This window comes from Chroicocephalus ridibundus, chromosome 5 (assembly GCF_963924245.1).
Source record: "Chroicocephalus ridibundus chromosome 5, bChrRid1.1, whole genome shotgun sequence".
NCBI classification, from domain to species: domain Eukaryota; kingdom Metazoa; phylum Chordata; class Aves; order Charadriiformes; family Laridae; genus Chroicocephalus; species Chroicocephalus ridibundus.
In genome coordinates, this window is record NC_086288.1 from 38,111,616 (window position 1) to 38,128,405 (window position 16,790).

The 16,790-nt window shown below is 38.7% G+C and overlaps 1 protein-coding gene across 6 annotated transcripts in view; it reads left to right on the forward strand.

Annotated features, from left to right (window-relative positions):
• Positions 1-16,790, forward strand: part of RAPGEF2 (Rap guanine nucleotide exchange factor 2) — a 195,329-nt gene that overhangs the window by 167,318 nt on the left and 11,221 nt on the right. For 5 of the 6 annotated variants that reach the window (XM_063335391.1, XM_063335392.1, XM_063335394.1 and 2 more), the window contains 9 exons: positions 3,833-3,990; positions 8,585-8,825; positions 9,076-9,459; positions 11,105-11,316; positions 11,404-11,527; positions 12,154-12,177; positions 13,225-13,448; positions 14,294-14,479; positions 16,191-16,343. In XM_063335391.1, the coding sequence (XP_063191461.1) occupies positions 3,833-3,990; positions 8,585-8,825; positions 9,076-9,459; positions 11,105-11,316; positions 11,404-11,527; positions 12,154-12,177; positions 13,225-13,448; positions 14,294-14,479; positions 16,191-16,343 (1,706 nt within the window). The remainder of the gene's footprint in view (positions 1-3,832; positions 3,991-8,584; positions 8,826-9,075; positions 9,460-11,104; positions 11,317-11,403; positions 11,528-12,153; positions 12,178-13,224; positions 13,449-14,293; positions 14,480-16,190; positions 16,344-16,790) is intronic. The other variant, XM_063335393.1, reaches the window with a different exon arrangement.

Here is a 16,790-nt window from a genome sequence, read left to right on the forward strand (position 1 = left end):
TCTCTTGCGTTTTTCTTTTCTGTGTCACATTGAGGAAGAAATTTGTTCTGGGTACATTCATGAAAAAGACGCATGTGCTGAAAATGTAGGATTTTTTTTCCTGGTATTACTTTTTTAAAAAAAAAGTTTGCTTAACTAATGTTAGGTAGTCCCTACTAAATGATACTGTTGTGAAACATAAATAGAATGTTAGTACTGTAAAAGTTAAATGAATATAATTTATTAGATGCAAATAATGGATATTTCTTAAATTGATGCAGATACATTTCGATGGAGGAGAATCCGTAAATCCTTGTTTTATGTTGTTTATCTGTAGAATGTTTTCTTTTATTTCACTGGTCTTGTGTATTTGTTCCTCTGAGCAATTCATACTGTTAGGTGTGGATTTTTGCATTGTTCACCATCGTTCACAGCTTTTGCATAAAATTTTCTTGTCGGTTTTCTCTTTTTCCTTGATTCCTTTCACTTTCGCACTTTTTCTGTGCAGGGACCTCTTTAGGTAAGACTCAGGAAAACAGTACACTTGACCTATTTTCTTATCCTTTTGCTAGTTTTACTTCATGTGTTATATATAGCAATTTGTCTGCAAAGCCTGTTGACATTCAGTTGTTTGTGTCTGCACGGTTTCTGCATAGAGATGTGTAGCTGTAGACTTTCCTGTTTGTGCTTTTTTTTCCCCTATTGCATAGAAACTTCTATCTCGTTCTTCCTAATGATTAACGATATTACATATATTAAGGGACTTTACATATTCTCACATGTTTTTAAATACCAAAAATCAAGAGGGATGAGAAAGTTGATTTACTCCCTAATTAAAGTAGGTATTTGAAGACTTCATAAGTCAGCTAGTTTATGAGGTGAACCTGTCCACCTGTTTTTGAACATAAATACCACAGATGCCTCCAGTGCCTCCAGAATGTATCCAGATAAAACCAATCTTTAAACCAGAATGAGGTCACTCTTAGGGGGGGAGAGCTTGTGTGCGTTGTGAGATGTTAAATCAAAGAGGAATCAATTTGAGCAGGAGATAATGCCTTCTTCAGTCGTGCTTTTTGGTCCAATAATGTCAAGTAACTTCCCACACTGAGCAGACAGCACCATTTCCTCCGCATCTACTGGGAATTCTCCTTCTTTCCACCAGCTATGAGGCGTCTCTGGAAGTGTGCTTTTGGCTGTAGCCTTCACTCGAGCTCTTTGCTTTCTTTACTCTTCTAATCCGCAGTGTTTTTGTGGTCTGTAGGCTCAGTTGCTCCAAATAAGGATTAAACACAATCCCACCTCCATCTCTAGCAAAGTTCTGCCTGGTCCATCGTGCTGCATCCCAGACAAAGAAGCAGCCCCCCTCTCTCCTCCCTATTTGCAACCCTGCAGTGGGATGTGCAGTATACTATATTTTTAAAGGAAGAAGCATTGAGACAGCTCTGCCATTCCATTATCCCTTCTATCCTGTTTGGCATTCAGCAGGAAAGTTATTTCTTAGTTAATGTTATCTCCCTGCATGGCAAATGCATGCAGGAAGCAAATGTCTTTCCTTTAAAACCACAATCTCCTTTCACTGGCATAATAAAATATTATACCAAACAGCAGGGGCAGTTGATATTCATGGGACCTGGAGTTTTCTAGTGTTGCTGTTTGCGCCTGAAATTTCCGGGGTTCACTTCTTGTTTGTGTTAAGTTAGAACTCACTCAGATTCTGGTATAAGTTTTAAAAATAGAGTAAAGTAAGTGCAAGGTATATACTTTCCAATTCATCCTATGAATACTTAGAATTGAGAAGAATTTTGGAAACGTTTTATGCTTTTTAAGACTCACTATTTGTCAGTTGATCCACTTTACTGAAGCTGCTTTGGTCATGACGCACGCGATAGGTATAAGATTATATAACACTGACGAACCCCAAAAGGAATACATAATGCAAGTGAAACTATTAATGTAAGGTGGAGGGTCATATTGGCTTCATTTGATTTGAAGTTAGAGAAAAGACTGGTGTTGGCACATTTATGAAATAAATTATATGGTTTTTTAGAACCACCAGAAAACATTTTGAGGTTTGGGGAGTCGGGTTGGTTTTTTTTTTGTTGCTTGGTTTTTGTGTGTGTGTGTGTGTGTGGAGTGGTTCCTATTTGAAAGACAAGACGTCAATTGCTGGGAATGCTTTTAGTTGTAGTGAAAGACTTGCTTGCTTGTGGCTTAGCATAAAAGTGCTGTGTGCTGAGTTGATCATCCCTCCTTGTCACAGTATTTTGTGCTTTATGTGCAAGTACAGAAATACAGATGTTCAGATTCAGCTTAACTTCTGATTGAGTGAGAATCCAATAACTTTTTTTTCAATGGACTTGAATGTTTCTGTCACTTCCGTGGCTTGAGGTTTACACTTTGTAAAATACAGCATTATCTTGTTTTTAAAAAAATAAAACAATGAGAAAACCCAAGCACATCATACGGAGATACTCATCCAACCTTTTTCAAGTTGCATTGCGTTCCAAAAAGCAGTTGCTGTGTCCATGTAATTAAAATTGTGTCTTCAACGCCCAGAGATACTGTCCTAGCTTCCCGGAGTACCGTTCAATTCATAGCACTTAAAGAAGTGGTACAAGAGTGTACTGGGTAAAGTAATTCATTGGTAAGCACAGAAGGATGCTTGTGCTGTAACAGCTCAACAGGGATAATTAAGGGCCCTTAATTACTTCTGTTTAGGTTTTCTGAGGATGGATAGAACACTAGACAAAAGCTTAAGTGGCCAAAATTAGGGTACAAATGGTCATTTGTGTTGCATCATTTAATTTAGTAGCTTGACTTTTTAGAGTTGCAGCAGTTTGCGATGAAATCTAAGTTCTGGTTTATGCTTTATTTACACGTGTAGGTACAGATTTAGATGCGTTAGAAAAAAATTTCATTTTCTATAATGGCTACCATTCAACACTTCACACCCTCAGAGTATTTTATTAAGGATTTGCAGCTATATATAGAAAAGTTCACTGGCTAGCTCCAACTTCGTCCTGCTTCATTTGCTGGTTATGAACTCCAAAGCAATAAGCAAATTAGCGCCTGCTATAATATGACGATAGCTCCGTCTGTGATCCATCTAGCACTACTGACCTCCTTAGAATACCCTGCCTTGCGCAATTTAAAAGACAAAATCCTTTACCTTTGTCACTGAATACTTTATTTACAGCTGTCAGGCACTTTGGAGGGGCTACTGATAGCACCCAAGCGCCAGCGCTTACCTTAGCCTCCTGAGTTAGCTGGCATCCCTTCAGTCACATCCAGTGAAAAGAAACTCTGGGGAAGGTGATTCAGGGTAGGAAAATGGATGATCTCAACAGTCCTCTCTTACCTATCCATTGAAAGATCTTAGTAGGCTACAATATGTCCCGAAGGGCAGTTGCAAGTCATATCTGTGACAGAGTGAAAGATCTGTGAAATTCACGTCTTAGGAAACAGCACTGAGGGGACAGCAGTATTAGTCAAAGTTTGGGTGATGCAAGAAGGATGAGGTATGTACCAGCTTTTGAATAAAAGAACTTGGTCACTGTGAGAAATCATGACAAAATAACAAGCCTAGCAGCTCCTCAGAGCTTAGTGGTGAACATGAGGATCTTCCAGCAGTGTGAGCAGCAGATCTAAGCACTTTGAATGGACATTCGGGTGCTGTTGACAAAGCTAGAGAGCAGGCTTTGTTGTCTGGAGAATTTTAACTTCTAAATAGTGATTACTGTACTAACAACTGAAAGTGTGAAAATGTAGCGATAAAGATGTCCCTGCATCCCTCTAGTATAGCCCAAGCTCTGAATGCCCTTAAGTCCTGATTTTATTTTATCTCTGGATGCAGTGACATTGGAATTGGCCAGTCTCAGGATGACAGCATTGTGGGACTGAGGCAAACGAAGCACATTCCTCCTGCTTTACCTGTCAGTGGAACCCTGTCATCCAGTAATCCTGACCTACTACAGTCTCATCACCGCATTTTAGACTTCAATACTACTCCAGGTAAGGATCTTTCTTCGTTGTTCTTCTTGACCTTATAATTTCCTTTCATTGATCTCTTTTTTTTATTTTTTTTTTTTTACTGGACTTCCAGAGTCTGAAGATGCATATGAGCTTTTATTAACTGTATGCTGTCACCCACAGATTAGCCACATGTTAATGCATTAGGATTTATAACCTTTGCTCCAATATACTTCACTTAAATGTGTTTGGATGTCTATTTTTCAAGTATGATGTATACAGAGTGCCTTTTACTGATCGGACAGCCTTGGCCAGGGAGAACGTACTTTGCTTGGTATTTTATGATTTGCCCTGACAGATCAGTCTTTACGAGACTGCAGTATTTTCAACTAGCACAGTAGATCATTAGCTTACAGTAAAGCAAAAGGGCATGGGGGTGGGACACGGGACATGCATTTCAGTCTTTTTCTGAACAGACTTCTATGATCTTGTACTACATCTGTAAGGGACAGAGTTTCAAAGTTCCCTGTTAGTCATCCTGCCCTACAGCTGTATGCTGAATCCTCTGTATATAAAGTGATTTAAAACCCCAGTCTGAAATACTTAAAAAATGAACACATTTAGCAGAGAGGAACAAAGCATGGGGGCGAGTGAAGGGGGGAAAGGGGTAAGAATATGAGAAATTTGAGAGCCTTATCTTACGAGAAGGGTTTAACCGGAGCTCCTGGCGGGGCTGGGATTTGGGCTCTTATCTGGCTGCAGGAAGGTTCTCAGTGGGAAACCTTCTCCAAGTTAAGTATCCAAATCTTTGCTATTAAAATGTAGCTGCTGGAGGAGGATATGGTGACAGTAGCCGTGCAGACACTTGGTTATTTTAGTCTAATCTTTAGAGTATTTCTCAAAAGTAGAACCAAAAATGCAGTGCCCTCCTAAGCCTGAGGGATTTCAAACCTTACCTAAAAGGGCAGTGCTCAAACATTAGCCTGCATACTGTCCAAATTGGTGCGATCTTTGCACTTGCAACTGTGATACTGAGTATGCTTCACCTCAGGTTTTTGGGGGCTAGAGAAGGCTACAAGAAAGCGGTGTGTGATTTTTGTCCCTGTGTCTAAGATTGCTCCTGTGAGAGTGAGAAGATTGGTATTTTTTTGTATTTTATCTAATGACTAGTGTCCAACACTTTGAAGATATTCTTTAGCAATAAGAGCCTAACTTTTTGTCAGCACTTCATCTGTTAAACAGGTGAAGATTCCATTCTCCAACCTGCCATTTACCTAGACCAGACGGTTCTCGGTGACTAAGGTGTCCCTAATGCTAAGCAGAGCAGCCGGCTACCTTCCAGAGCTGTGGGCATCGCTGTCTTGCACAGCTCAGGCAAACTCCATTAACTGAGAGGGAAAGCCATTACAGGTCTGAAGATCCTTCAGTCACAGATGGAGTTCAGAGAAGTTTAATAAATGAATAATGTTTTACTGTTTGCCTTTTGCTTTGAGGAAACAAGATAAATAACGATGTAATGCTGTTGCTTCAGCATTATAGCAGCTTTTCCATTATCTTTACAGAAAATGTATTAAGTAATTAATACTTTCTCATTTGAAAAAAAGGCTCTTTTTTCTATGCGTAAAATTTGCCCAGATGTCCACACGTTGAATATTTTTAAAGTGATTCACAGGTGTAAATTTCCCTGTGTTGGAAGGAGGGGAAAGGGGGACTGAAATAAAAAACATACACCTTAAGGGCTTTAGGGATGGTTGCATTGTAGATGGAAGAGTTGAATTATACCTCTGTATACTTTAAGACTTGGAAAAAATTAAAGCCTGCAGTTTTAATTTCTTTTATTACCTTGGACTAAATTAAAAATGGAGATGGAGACAGCTTGCAAGAAATTGAATGCACTGAAGAAGAAAGAAAGAAGCGGAAAAGTGGTACAACAGCCATCCTTTGAGGCTTTGGGGAATATCCCTCAGGATAGAAAATAAAACAACTCGCTGTTTTGGAAGGGTAGTCTTTGAGGAGAAAATGAGAACATACTTTACTTTTTTTTTTTTTTTTTAAGCTTGAAATCTGCAAGGAGTCATTTTAGTTTCTCTTCTGATTTGCCCAGGCTTTTTCAAATATACTTGTTAAGGTTTATTTTTAAATGTTCAAATAGTCAATAGCACTTTGATTTCTCTTCTCTTGTGCTGTGTTTGCGATTCAATTGGAAGTCAAAGTAATACAGTAATGATGGGCTGCCAGTCATCGGTACCCGCGCCCCCCCCCCCCCCCCCCCCCAAGCTTTCTAAGGGACTAGATTCCTATCCATAAGCACTGCTTTCTTCAGACTGCCACTCCAGTTTCCTGTTTGGAAAAGGAGTGAAGGGGGTGTGTGTGTGTGATTACAATTCTCTTCAAGTGCTGTTTTATTTTAAAATTATTGTCCTGAGTTGCTTGCTGCCATTGCTGTAGCTGTAATCATTTCAATTGCTGGCAGACTTCTCTGTATTCTGCGTAGTGCTTTTGCCACCAGCTCCGATAGGGGTGCAGCCTGAGAAACTGCATGGTAAAATACACTGCAAAGGTGATGCTTTTCTATTTGCTGTTCTCTACGTTTCTTCGTATTGACCGGAGTGATCCAGCAGAGCGGGGTTATTTTCTCCTTGCACAAAACACTTCTTGGGAGTGTTAAGAGAGTTTTCACCTTGGTGTTGTTTAAGGTAGCTTCCCGTCTTCAGAGCATTTCTTTGCGCGGCAAGTATTTCTCTAACAGCAAGAGGCAACAAGATCTAGAGGGCATTCTGGTTTTTCATAAGGTCTCTGACAGGCTGTGCCTTTGGCATCTGCCTTCCTCAAGATGTCAAAATAAATGTAGAACTTAGGCGCTGCTCCATATCCCTCTTGAACTAATTACTGAAGGAAGACAGGTCAATATAGAGTTAGTGATAAAAGGCAAAATTGCCTTGCTAGTTATAAGTTATATACATTTGACTCAAGTACTTAGAAATGGCTAAAAACTGGCCCGTACTGATGCCCGTTATGTGTAACTGATGCCGTAATCACTCACTTCTAACGTGTTTCAGTATTAGCGGTTCTCAAGCTGCAAAAATACTACTGTGATCTTAAAAGTTAGGGGCTTAGTTGCATGAAATTTGTAAACTAATATATTTAAGCCTAAACAGCCTTTGTGGTAGAGAGATTTATCGTAATGCTTTCCAAACGATTATTTTGGAGACATACAGCAGCAGTGGGAAGACGTTAATTTTTGGTCTTCTGTCACAAGATTTCTCTTGCTGAATAGGTCTTTCTGTAGTAACTTGAATGCATGTTATGCACATTGAGGTCTTGTCAAAAACGATTGTGGTTTTATCAAAGTGAATGTTTTCATCTGGCAGCGTTTTTTTCAGTATTTTTCTAAATAATGATATTTTTTTGGCTGTGGATTCCAAAGGCTTTCTATTATTATCTATTTTCTTGTTCTTGATCTAAAAAAAAAAAAAAAAATTAAAAAAATATTGTTAAAAAATATATTCATTAAAGGAAGAATAATGACCAGATGTCATGCCACACACAACTAGAAAACTGTTATTTTTAACAGCGGGAAGAAATTCAATTAGTTGAAAGTACTTTATCTTGACAGTTAAAAGTACCTGATGTTAAAAAATCCAGTGGTGGATAGCTGTACAATTTTAGCTCTTTTTTTTTTTTCCTTCTTTTTATAATATAATGATGACAATCAAACTTCAGTTGATTAATGGGTCTAGATTTCAATCCATTAATAAGCTTATGAAATCCAACATTTGGAGTTAGGCTGGTAATTTTCCAGATTTCCTAAAATCAGCCGCCTTGTAGGTGTTCACTGTAAGTTTTCTTGTCATCAGTCACTTGAAGCAATAAAATATTTAGAACTTGAATATTTGTGAAGTGTTTTTCTACCTCTGGCTGCTTTGATTCTTAATTACTAAAACACTGGCACAGATAAATAAAGAGCAAGTTTTGAGTTTGTTACTTATTCATTAGTATGATTTAAATATATCAAGGACAGAGTATTTTTGATAATTAAGTACTTGGATGCATTAATACTGCTGCAGTTTATTTGTGCATACATGAATGTTGGCCATTATATGTACATACTCCTAGCTACTTATATGTATGTGTCCTCCCTTTGTGTGTGGCACTATGGTTGAGCGTCAGACTTAGGTAAATGCGTCTATTTTCTTAAAAACATCCTTAGGAAGATTGACACTCTTATGACCTAATCTGCTTAAACTTCTTATATGTCAGTGTATAGGGTAGTGTTGTTGAGTGTCCTTGATTTTTCTCGGACTTAAATGGAATTTACTAGGACTCAACACCTGTGAAAACCAGACTGCTCATTAGTTTGTTTGTCCAAACTTTGGAAATGTTAACGTATTTTTGTTGCTTGTCCCATCGATAGCCTAACTAACTTCTTTTCCTGGTTGTTAATAGAACCAGTCTTTCATTTAAAAAAGGCAGCTGCTCTATAAGAAGGAGAGGGGTGAAACAATCATACTGAAATAAAAACTGATAGCACTAGTAATTAGACTCAATGTAACTGATATTGTTGCGTGTTCTTATACCATTTTTTTTTCCTGTTTCACTAAATTGCATACTTTGCATGTAATTTTTTTTTTACCAGACTTACCAGATCAAGTTCTGAGGGTTTTCAAGGCAGACCAGCAAAGTCGCTACATCATGATCAGTAAGGACACAACAGCGAAAGAAGTGGTCATCCAGGCTATCAGGGAGTTCGCTCTCACCGCAACCCCTGATGCGTATTCACTGTGTGAAGTCTCTGTCACGCCTGAGGGTGTCATCAAGCAAAGGAGGCTTCCTGATCAGTTATCCAAGCTTGCTGACAGGATACAGCTGAGTGGCAGGTGAGGCTGGAGACACTGATCTACAGCTGACAATGCCAGTTTATTAAGTCAAAATCCTATTAATAGGAGCATTATTTAATTATTAATGTTCCGTTTCTTTACAAGAAATTGCTCTGTATGCAACTTGTAATCGATATCTAAGCCTGATGAATTTCAGTTTATTCTGCAATTCCAACTGGATCATTACTGTAACTTTCACTAGTATTTGAGTATATTGTATCAAGTGTCTTTTTGAATTTTGTTTTTACAGGTATTACCTGAAGAACAACATGGAAACAGAAACTCTTTGTTCAGATGAAGATGCTCAAGAGTTACTAAGGGAAAGTCAAATTTCCCTACTACAGCTCAGTACTGTTGAGGTGGCTACTCAACTCTCCATGAGAAACTTTGAGCTATTCCGTAATATTGAACCCACGGAATACATAGATGACTTGTTTAAACTCAAATCAAAAACAGGTTGCACTAATCTAAAAAAGTTTGAAGAGGTGATAAATCAAGAAACGTTCTGGGTGGCTTCTGAGATCCTAAGAGAAACCAACCAGTTGAAAAGGATGAAGATCATTAAGCATTTCATTAAGATAGCACTACACTGCAGAGAATGCAAGAACTTCAACTCGATGTTTGCCATCATTAGGTATTGCCTCTTAATAGTATTACTTCTAAGTAAAAAGTAAAGTCTTACTTATTTTACTTTACTAAATGAAAAAAAAAGAAAAAGTATTTAACAGAGTAAACCAATTAATACTGTTAACATCAACACTTGGCAATCCAATAAGGAGGGCGTTTTCTGGCAATCTGAACTTGACATTGAAAAGTTTGCTGACATATTATTTGGAATGCTACTGTTACATAGTTATTGCTCAAGACAGTGAGGCAAGGGTCACTGGTGAACCCGGCATTAGAGACACTACTGCACTTACTTAAAAACAAAGACCAAGAGAAACGGCAGTTATATGAAGAAAAATGATAACATTGTCATGAATGAATGGGTTAATTTCCCAAAGGGAGCTTGTCATTTTATGCGTAGTTCCCAGTATCTTGAATTTATTGAACCATGATATGTTGCCTTTGGTTTTCTCTGTATCAGCAGTTTCTTGGATGGAGCTCTGATAATAATCAATAGCAGACTACGATGCCATATAATAACTTCTAAATAAAGATCTCTTAATAAGAATAAAAAAGTACTGAAAATCTCAGACAGAAAACCTTCCTTAGTTTTGGAATGAAAAGGAGAAGAGGTAACTCTAATGTGTGTGTTTAAACACTTTTTTGGAAAGCATTCACATTTCCTTAAAAGTCTCCCAAGTTAGGCAGAAAGAACCTAACAAAAAAAAATTAATCCCTAAATATTGTCTCTTATGAAAAAGCTTGAGTGAGTTGCATTAAAATGACAATTTTATCACTGTCTTCTAGCAAAAGCCCGTGTCACATTCAATCAACAGATTGAACGTGACACTTTTTCTGAAGATCACTGGTTTTGAATACCATTCAGTCAAATGCGGCAAGTTCCGAAGTCAAGGATCCATGCTGATAATCAGTCAGCACCTCTGAGACATAAGATTACCAAGATTTAGCTCGGCTATTTCTGCTGACCTCAAGCAGCCTGCCTGCTAGCAAAATCTTGAATGAAGTTAAAGATTCTAGATACCAAACTTTCACATTGGTAGAAATGAATAGCAAGACCGGCAATGCCATTACAGGGACTGGGGGGGGGGGAACCTGGCTTTTGTACCAGCTACAGCTTCAGAATAACCTTGAAATATATAGGGTCTATTATATCCATTTGATATAGAAACAATAAAGTCAGATGGATTATTGCAGCAAGAAGCGGGATGTCACTGTGCTGTCACCACCTAAACTTTATGCAGGTGGAAGATGCGTTTTTTCCCCAGTCTGGGAATGTAGAAATAAGTGGTGATCCAAAGGTACTTCTAGATTATGATATTGTTATCAAATTCAGACACTGTTCCAAAGTAGTAAGAATAATTACATACACTCTATAAGGTTTAATTACTTATCCAAGTGTAACTTTTATCTGTTTATGGTTACATCATCCAGATACCTCCAGTTTTTATAGCTTTTATTAAAATGATCTTAATTGTTCTATAATACATGCTGGCAAAAGGCAGTTTTCATTCTGTTGACATTGTTGTGCTACGCTATTCTGGCTCTATGGTATTTCTCCCACACAAATTTTAACACGGTCTTTTCTAGGATTTTTTTTTGTTTCTTTCTATTCTTCTTGAACTTTTTTGCACTTTTTGTTTGTTTGTTTCAAGTGGCCTGAATTTGGCACCAGTTGCAAGGCTCCGAACTACTTGGGAAAAGCTTCCAAGCAAGTATGAAAAACTGTTTCAAGATCTACAGGATTTGTTTGATCCATCTAGGAATATGGCAAAATATCGTAATGTCCTTAACAGCCAAAACCTACAGCCCCCCATTATCCCCCTGTTTCCTGTTATCAAAAAAGACCTTACGTTCCTTCATGAAGGTAAAAGCAGAAGTACATCATCTTTTACCAGCTAAGGAAAACTAACTTTGCTGCCTAATAACTGATGTTGTTAATTGTTGGTTGTAGGAAATGACTCAAAAGTAGAGGGCTTGGTCAATTTTGAGAAGCTGAGAATGATTGCGAAGGAGATACGCCATGTTGGTCGCATGGCGTCTGTGAACATGGATCCTGCTTTAATGTTTAGAACAAGGTAAGTGTGTTGTATTAGGCAGAAGTTTTCCCAGCTGAGAGACGGCTAGGTGTCAGCAAGCGGTGCTGTTCAAGCGCCCCTTGTTGTCTTGGAGCAGTATGAGTTTTGTGTTCGTTGTTAACAATTTACCAAAATTACGTGGTGTTCTAAAACTGGAGAAATCGTTACATTTTATGTTTATGAAAATACATTAAAATGTCTTGTATTATTCCTTAGCTGCCAGTTACCTGATAAAAATGAGATTCCATCAGTGGGAGGGAGGGGGAGATACTGTCTTGAGCACCTGTGTATTAGCCTGTTTGAAATGTTGATGTGTGCCAGCCTTATCGTTTTGATTTAGTAGAAGTGGGAATGTATCTGAAACAGTGTCAGCTAGTGGTGGTAGAAAACGTGGCGTGAATGCTCTTTGGCTTCATGTTAGACCAGCTTATTGCATACTCTTTTTCTTAATTTGAGCCAGAAGAGTTTGTAATATCTGGCTGTATGTCCGAGTCAAGGCTCTTTTTAATGTTTGTGGGCTTCCAGAACTGCTTGTCCTGAGGTCTGGTCTTTTTCTTTCTGAGCTTGTGATCTTTCTCTGTCTCTTCTTAAACCCATGCTTTACTCTTCCTGGCTCTCACTTGCAGGAAGAAGAAATGGAGGAGTTTGGGGTAAGTGGTTGGAGACAACGCACACAAACATTCATTCTTCCCTTACCATTTGCATTGTTTCCTACTGGCTATCTTTAATTTTCTGGTGCTTTGACTTTTTTTCTTTTATTAACCCTTTTTTACTGACAATGCATTTTAATCCAGGAGCGCTTTTGCTTTTGAGGTTAAAAGACAAAAACTGTAAATTATTTATTAAGTGGTTGTAGAGAGGAGTGGGGTCATCTTCTCCCCCACTTCCAATTCAAATTGCCAAAAGAAGTAAAAGTGAAATTATAAAATGTCACGGTTGCAACAGCTGAAAATTGCTGTTAACTTTCTTATGCCTAATAAGTAACTATCATAATCAAATACAAAAGTTAAAACTTAGAGTGTCTGCTAAACTAACTTATTTCCATGTTACAAGTCAGCCATCATTTTACTCTTAACAATTCAGGAACAATGCCTAGCTTTCATATAGACATACATACGTTGAAATGTGCATGACATTTATTTCATCATGAGCTACCTGATCATTTTATTTAACAAAGAAGCTGTCTTCAACGTAGCAAGTTACAAGGAATTTCTATTCCATAAAACTGAGCTGTACATTTTGTATACAGTCTGATTTAAAAAGTATTCAGAGAGCTTTCAAAACACTTTCCATATATGTATTTAAATTTGAACCTCAACTATAGTTTTTCTGTCAGCATTGCCTTTACTGCATGAGCTTTTCCTAATGCTCTGATCTTCTCAGTAGCTGGCTTATGTGAGAGAGCTAGCTTGAATGCTTTTTTAGATGTGTGAAGTGATATTGCCTAGTTGGAGCAGAGCAGGTTAAAATATTTGTGTAATTAAAATAGTGCCTGAAACCAAGTAAAAAGATTTCCTGACCCTCATCTTTCTATCTGTTATAGCTGTTTGACTTACTGGAATGAGGCATGTAAGCTTTGACCATAGACTGACATTCATGCAATCTTTTGCACATTTCGTGTTTCTCAAGTGATACTCTGTTGGACTAAGTCGTATTTTTCCCCTTTTTCCTCCCCCTCCTGCCCCCCTTCACTCCAGGTCTCTCAGCCAGGGCAGTACGAATGCAGCCGTGCTGGATGTCGCGCAAGCCGGGGGTCATAAAAAGCGGGTCCGTCGGAGCTCCTTCCTTAATGCTAAAAAACTGTATGAAGATGCTCAGATGGCACGGAAAGTAAAGCAGTATCTCTCAAACCTGGATCTGGAAATGGACGAAGAGAGCCTCCAGACGCTGTCTCTGCAGTGTGAGCCAGCCACCAACACACGTGAGCGTTGTCATTTGTTATGCGTTTCAAGGAAACTATTAAAATATACCTCTGTTTCTTCTCCAAGGAAGTAATTGGGAACAGTAACTAGACAACGAGGTGAAAAATGATGTGTCTAGTCATTTCCAAGTACTGAACGTGTACGAATCTTAAGGAAATCATCTTGCAGATTAACAATATAGAGACATAGCATTTACGTGGGAGATAAGGCTTTCAGACGACGTTGTGCTGAAGTGCACAAGGGTTCTTTAGATTTGTCTGTACAAAGGGTATGGAGGGGCCAAAAGTTTCTCTGCAGTTCTGATGTGCTCAGGCTATTGGTGTGAATAGGGTTTGTCATCCTAAATAATCTGGCCTTGAGAGAGAAAAGGGGATTTCCTTATGTCCAGGTGTTTTAGAGACACCTGGAGGGCTGTTCCTGGCTGCAGCAGAGGGGGAGCTCATGCTGGATACCTGTTTCATTTTGATTTGAGGGAATGCTATGTCTTATGCCCTTCCCTTCCTTCGGGGTAGCAAAAAAATAGTAATTATATATCCATTTTAAACCAGTTATAGTCCTTATGATAGCCCAGTATAACATCTGGTCATGTTTTTGGTAACTGTAACAATAGTCATTTATGAGAGTTTTATTTTGAGGAAGAGAGTAATGTTCTTTGATAATGTACATATTTTAAATGGAGTTAAATCTCCCCCTCTTTTCCTCTTCATCTTTTCTCTCTAAAGGCATACAAGTATTTGAGCACCTTTTAATTATTAATTGGAGGGCTTTGCACTGCTCAGATTAAAACTCCCACAATTATTTTTAGCTGGTGGTCATTCTGTGTTTTCTCCCATTTCTTGCAAAGTGCCAAAGAATACGGGAGACAAGCGATCTGGAAAATCTGAAACGTCACCGGTGGCTCCCCGGGCAGGCATCCAGCAGAAGGTGCAGCAGCAGCAGCAACATAAAGTAAACCAGGCATTGCAGGTCCCTGCCGTATCTCTTTATCCCTCTCGCAAGAAAGTGCCAGTCAAAGACCTCCCACCATTCGGTAAGCAGAACAATGAAGCATTCGGTTTAATACTCTCAAGTTTGTTTGCTTATGTCAGGGAGGCGTTTTTCATCAAATAAGATTCAGACGTGTATTTCTGGTAGCGTTACATGCAGGTTACGTAAGCTCATGTAGTGCGTGCGTATGCATAATTCTCCTCTCTAGAAATCGAAAGAAAGAAATCTAGGAAAGCGTCCTGTCGATTTAATCAGAATAAGTATTTACCTGTTACTAGCAGCTGGAAGAATGAACGTTTCTGACTGTCTGCCCTGGGATCGTGGCTTAACTCTGCCAAAGGGATTAGTGCCTTGGAGTTTTTGGGTGATCCATCTGAGATGCCTCAGAAGTTTTTGTGTTTTTTCAAAATTTGAACATTTAATGCGAAATTCAGGCCTATTCAGACTGGTAGTCCTGTTAGAAATGTAGGCCTGAATTCACGTTGAGAATTGTCCCTTTGGCTTCTACTCCCTGTTGTCATTCAGTCATTGCTGCCGGCGTGTTGCTCGGAGAGATACCAGACTATAGGAATGTCTTCTGATCTGATTTCCAAATCTGTGTCCCAGCATGTGTCCGTAACACATATGCATTATTAAAGAATTTCTTAAATATCACTTAAAGTATGGTAATATTCCTAATAAATATATGTAGCGTAATTGGCCCTTCCTATTGTATGATGGTAATTTCACAAGAGCTTAATTCCCATTTCGCTTTTTATTAGTTTTATTTGTGTACTGCTTTGGCTGCTAGCGAAATATTAGAAACAGCAAAATGCGCAAGAAACAATTCAATATTCATCTAGTTCTTGTTGATTTTACCATTAAATTTTAATCTTAAAAGGACTTTGAAGCACCATAGACTGCATTTTTGCTCGTGGTGGGAAAGTTTCTGAAAACTGACTAGGTTATGTTGATGACGCAGCTGTAAATTATTGATAGCAGCATTGTGATCCAACAGATCAAAGATAAGTTCTGTAGAGTGCTTGAAAATAACCTCTACCACAGACGTTGGCAAAACTGTCAGAGAATTCACTTTTAAGACTGTCCCAGGGTGGATTTTTGAGGGGAAAGGAAGAGAAAGATGGATAAACGTTGCCTAAGAAAAGCGATTCTTGATGCCCTAGATCTTTACATCATACATCATCTTCAGGATGTTTTTACTCTTTAGTTTCCCAAAATAAGCTGGTGCAGAGATATTTCTCAAAAATGAAAGGGAGAAAGGCAGCTGCAGGATGGCCTTGTTTTGTAAGCCTAATCTTGCTCATCTTCTTTCCAGCTTTCTTTGGCCTTCTAGGCTACTCTGAACAGAAAAGAAACAGAGCAGTTTCAATTCTTATATATATAACTCTTCAGTAACCAGTAAGATTTGCTTGTGTGTGTATTCAACATCATCTTAGTTCAGGTTTCTCAGTAACCGTTAGTATGCATATCCTTGATATATGCATTGTATAGGCAGTATTCTGCAACACCAACTCTGCACTGTGTTTTTGGTGACAAAGCATTGGTCTTAGGTGGCCAGCATGAAAGGCTGGATTCGCTAATATGCAGAAATAAAGCGCTATGTTTTAAATGGGAGTAGGTTTAAATGTTCTGCTTCATTTAAGACGGTGTCAAAAATTCACAAATATACAGAAAAAAAAGTGTCTGCTCTATAAATGCATTGTGAAACAGAAAGATGTGTTTATACATTTGCCTACATTAATTCTTATTTAAAGGCATTAATTCCCCGCAAGCTTTAAAGAAAATTCTTTCATTATCTGAAGAAGGAAGTTTGGATCGTCACAAGAAACAATCTGAAGACGCGGTCTCAAGCGCATCTTCACAGCTGTCTTCTCCTCCCACTTCACCACAGAGCTCTCCAAGGAAAGGTATCAGATGCGCAATATTTCTCACCTTGTTTCCTGAAGCTTATAGACTTTGGAAACTTCTGAGAGAGAGTTTGGGCACTCAGGATAAACTACTGCTGCTCCTGGCCTTTGTCACACACAGTCAGCAAGAGGGCAGGAAGCGTAGTGCACAGTGGGATACATGAAAGGATACCTGGGAATCTCTTTCCAGGGATACCTGAGAGCCCTCTGGTTAGCAAAAGCCAGGAAAGATAGCCTGATCTGCCACAGGATTTGATGCAGTAGGTCATTCTCACTGCAGCTGATTCTGACAAAAATATTCCCCCTGTCATTGTTTTCTGCCAGTGGAAGGACCTGCAGATTGACACTTAAAAATCTTTGTACAGCGTTAAGCACACGAGCCTATTAGAGGAATTATTTGCTGTGTCATGCATCTGGATGGGATGTGACCTACAGTATGACAGGCAG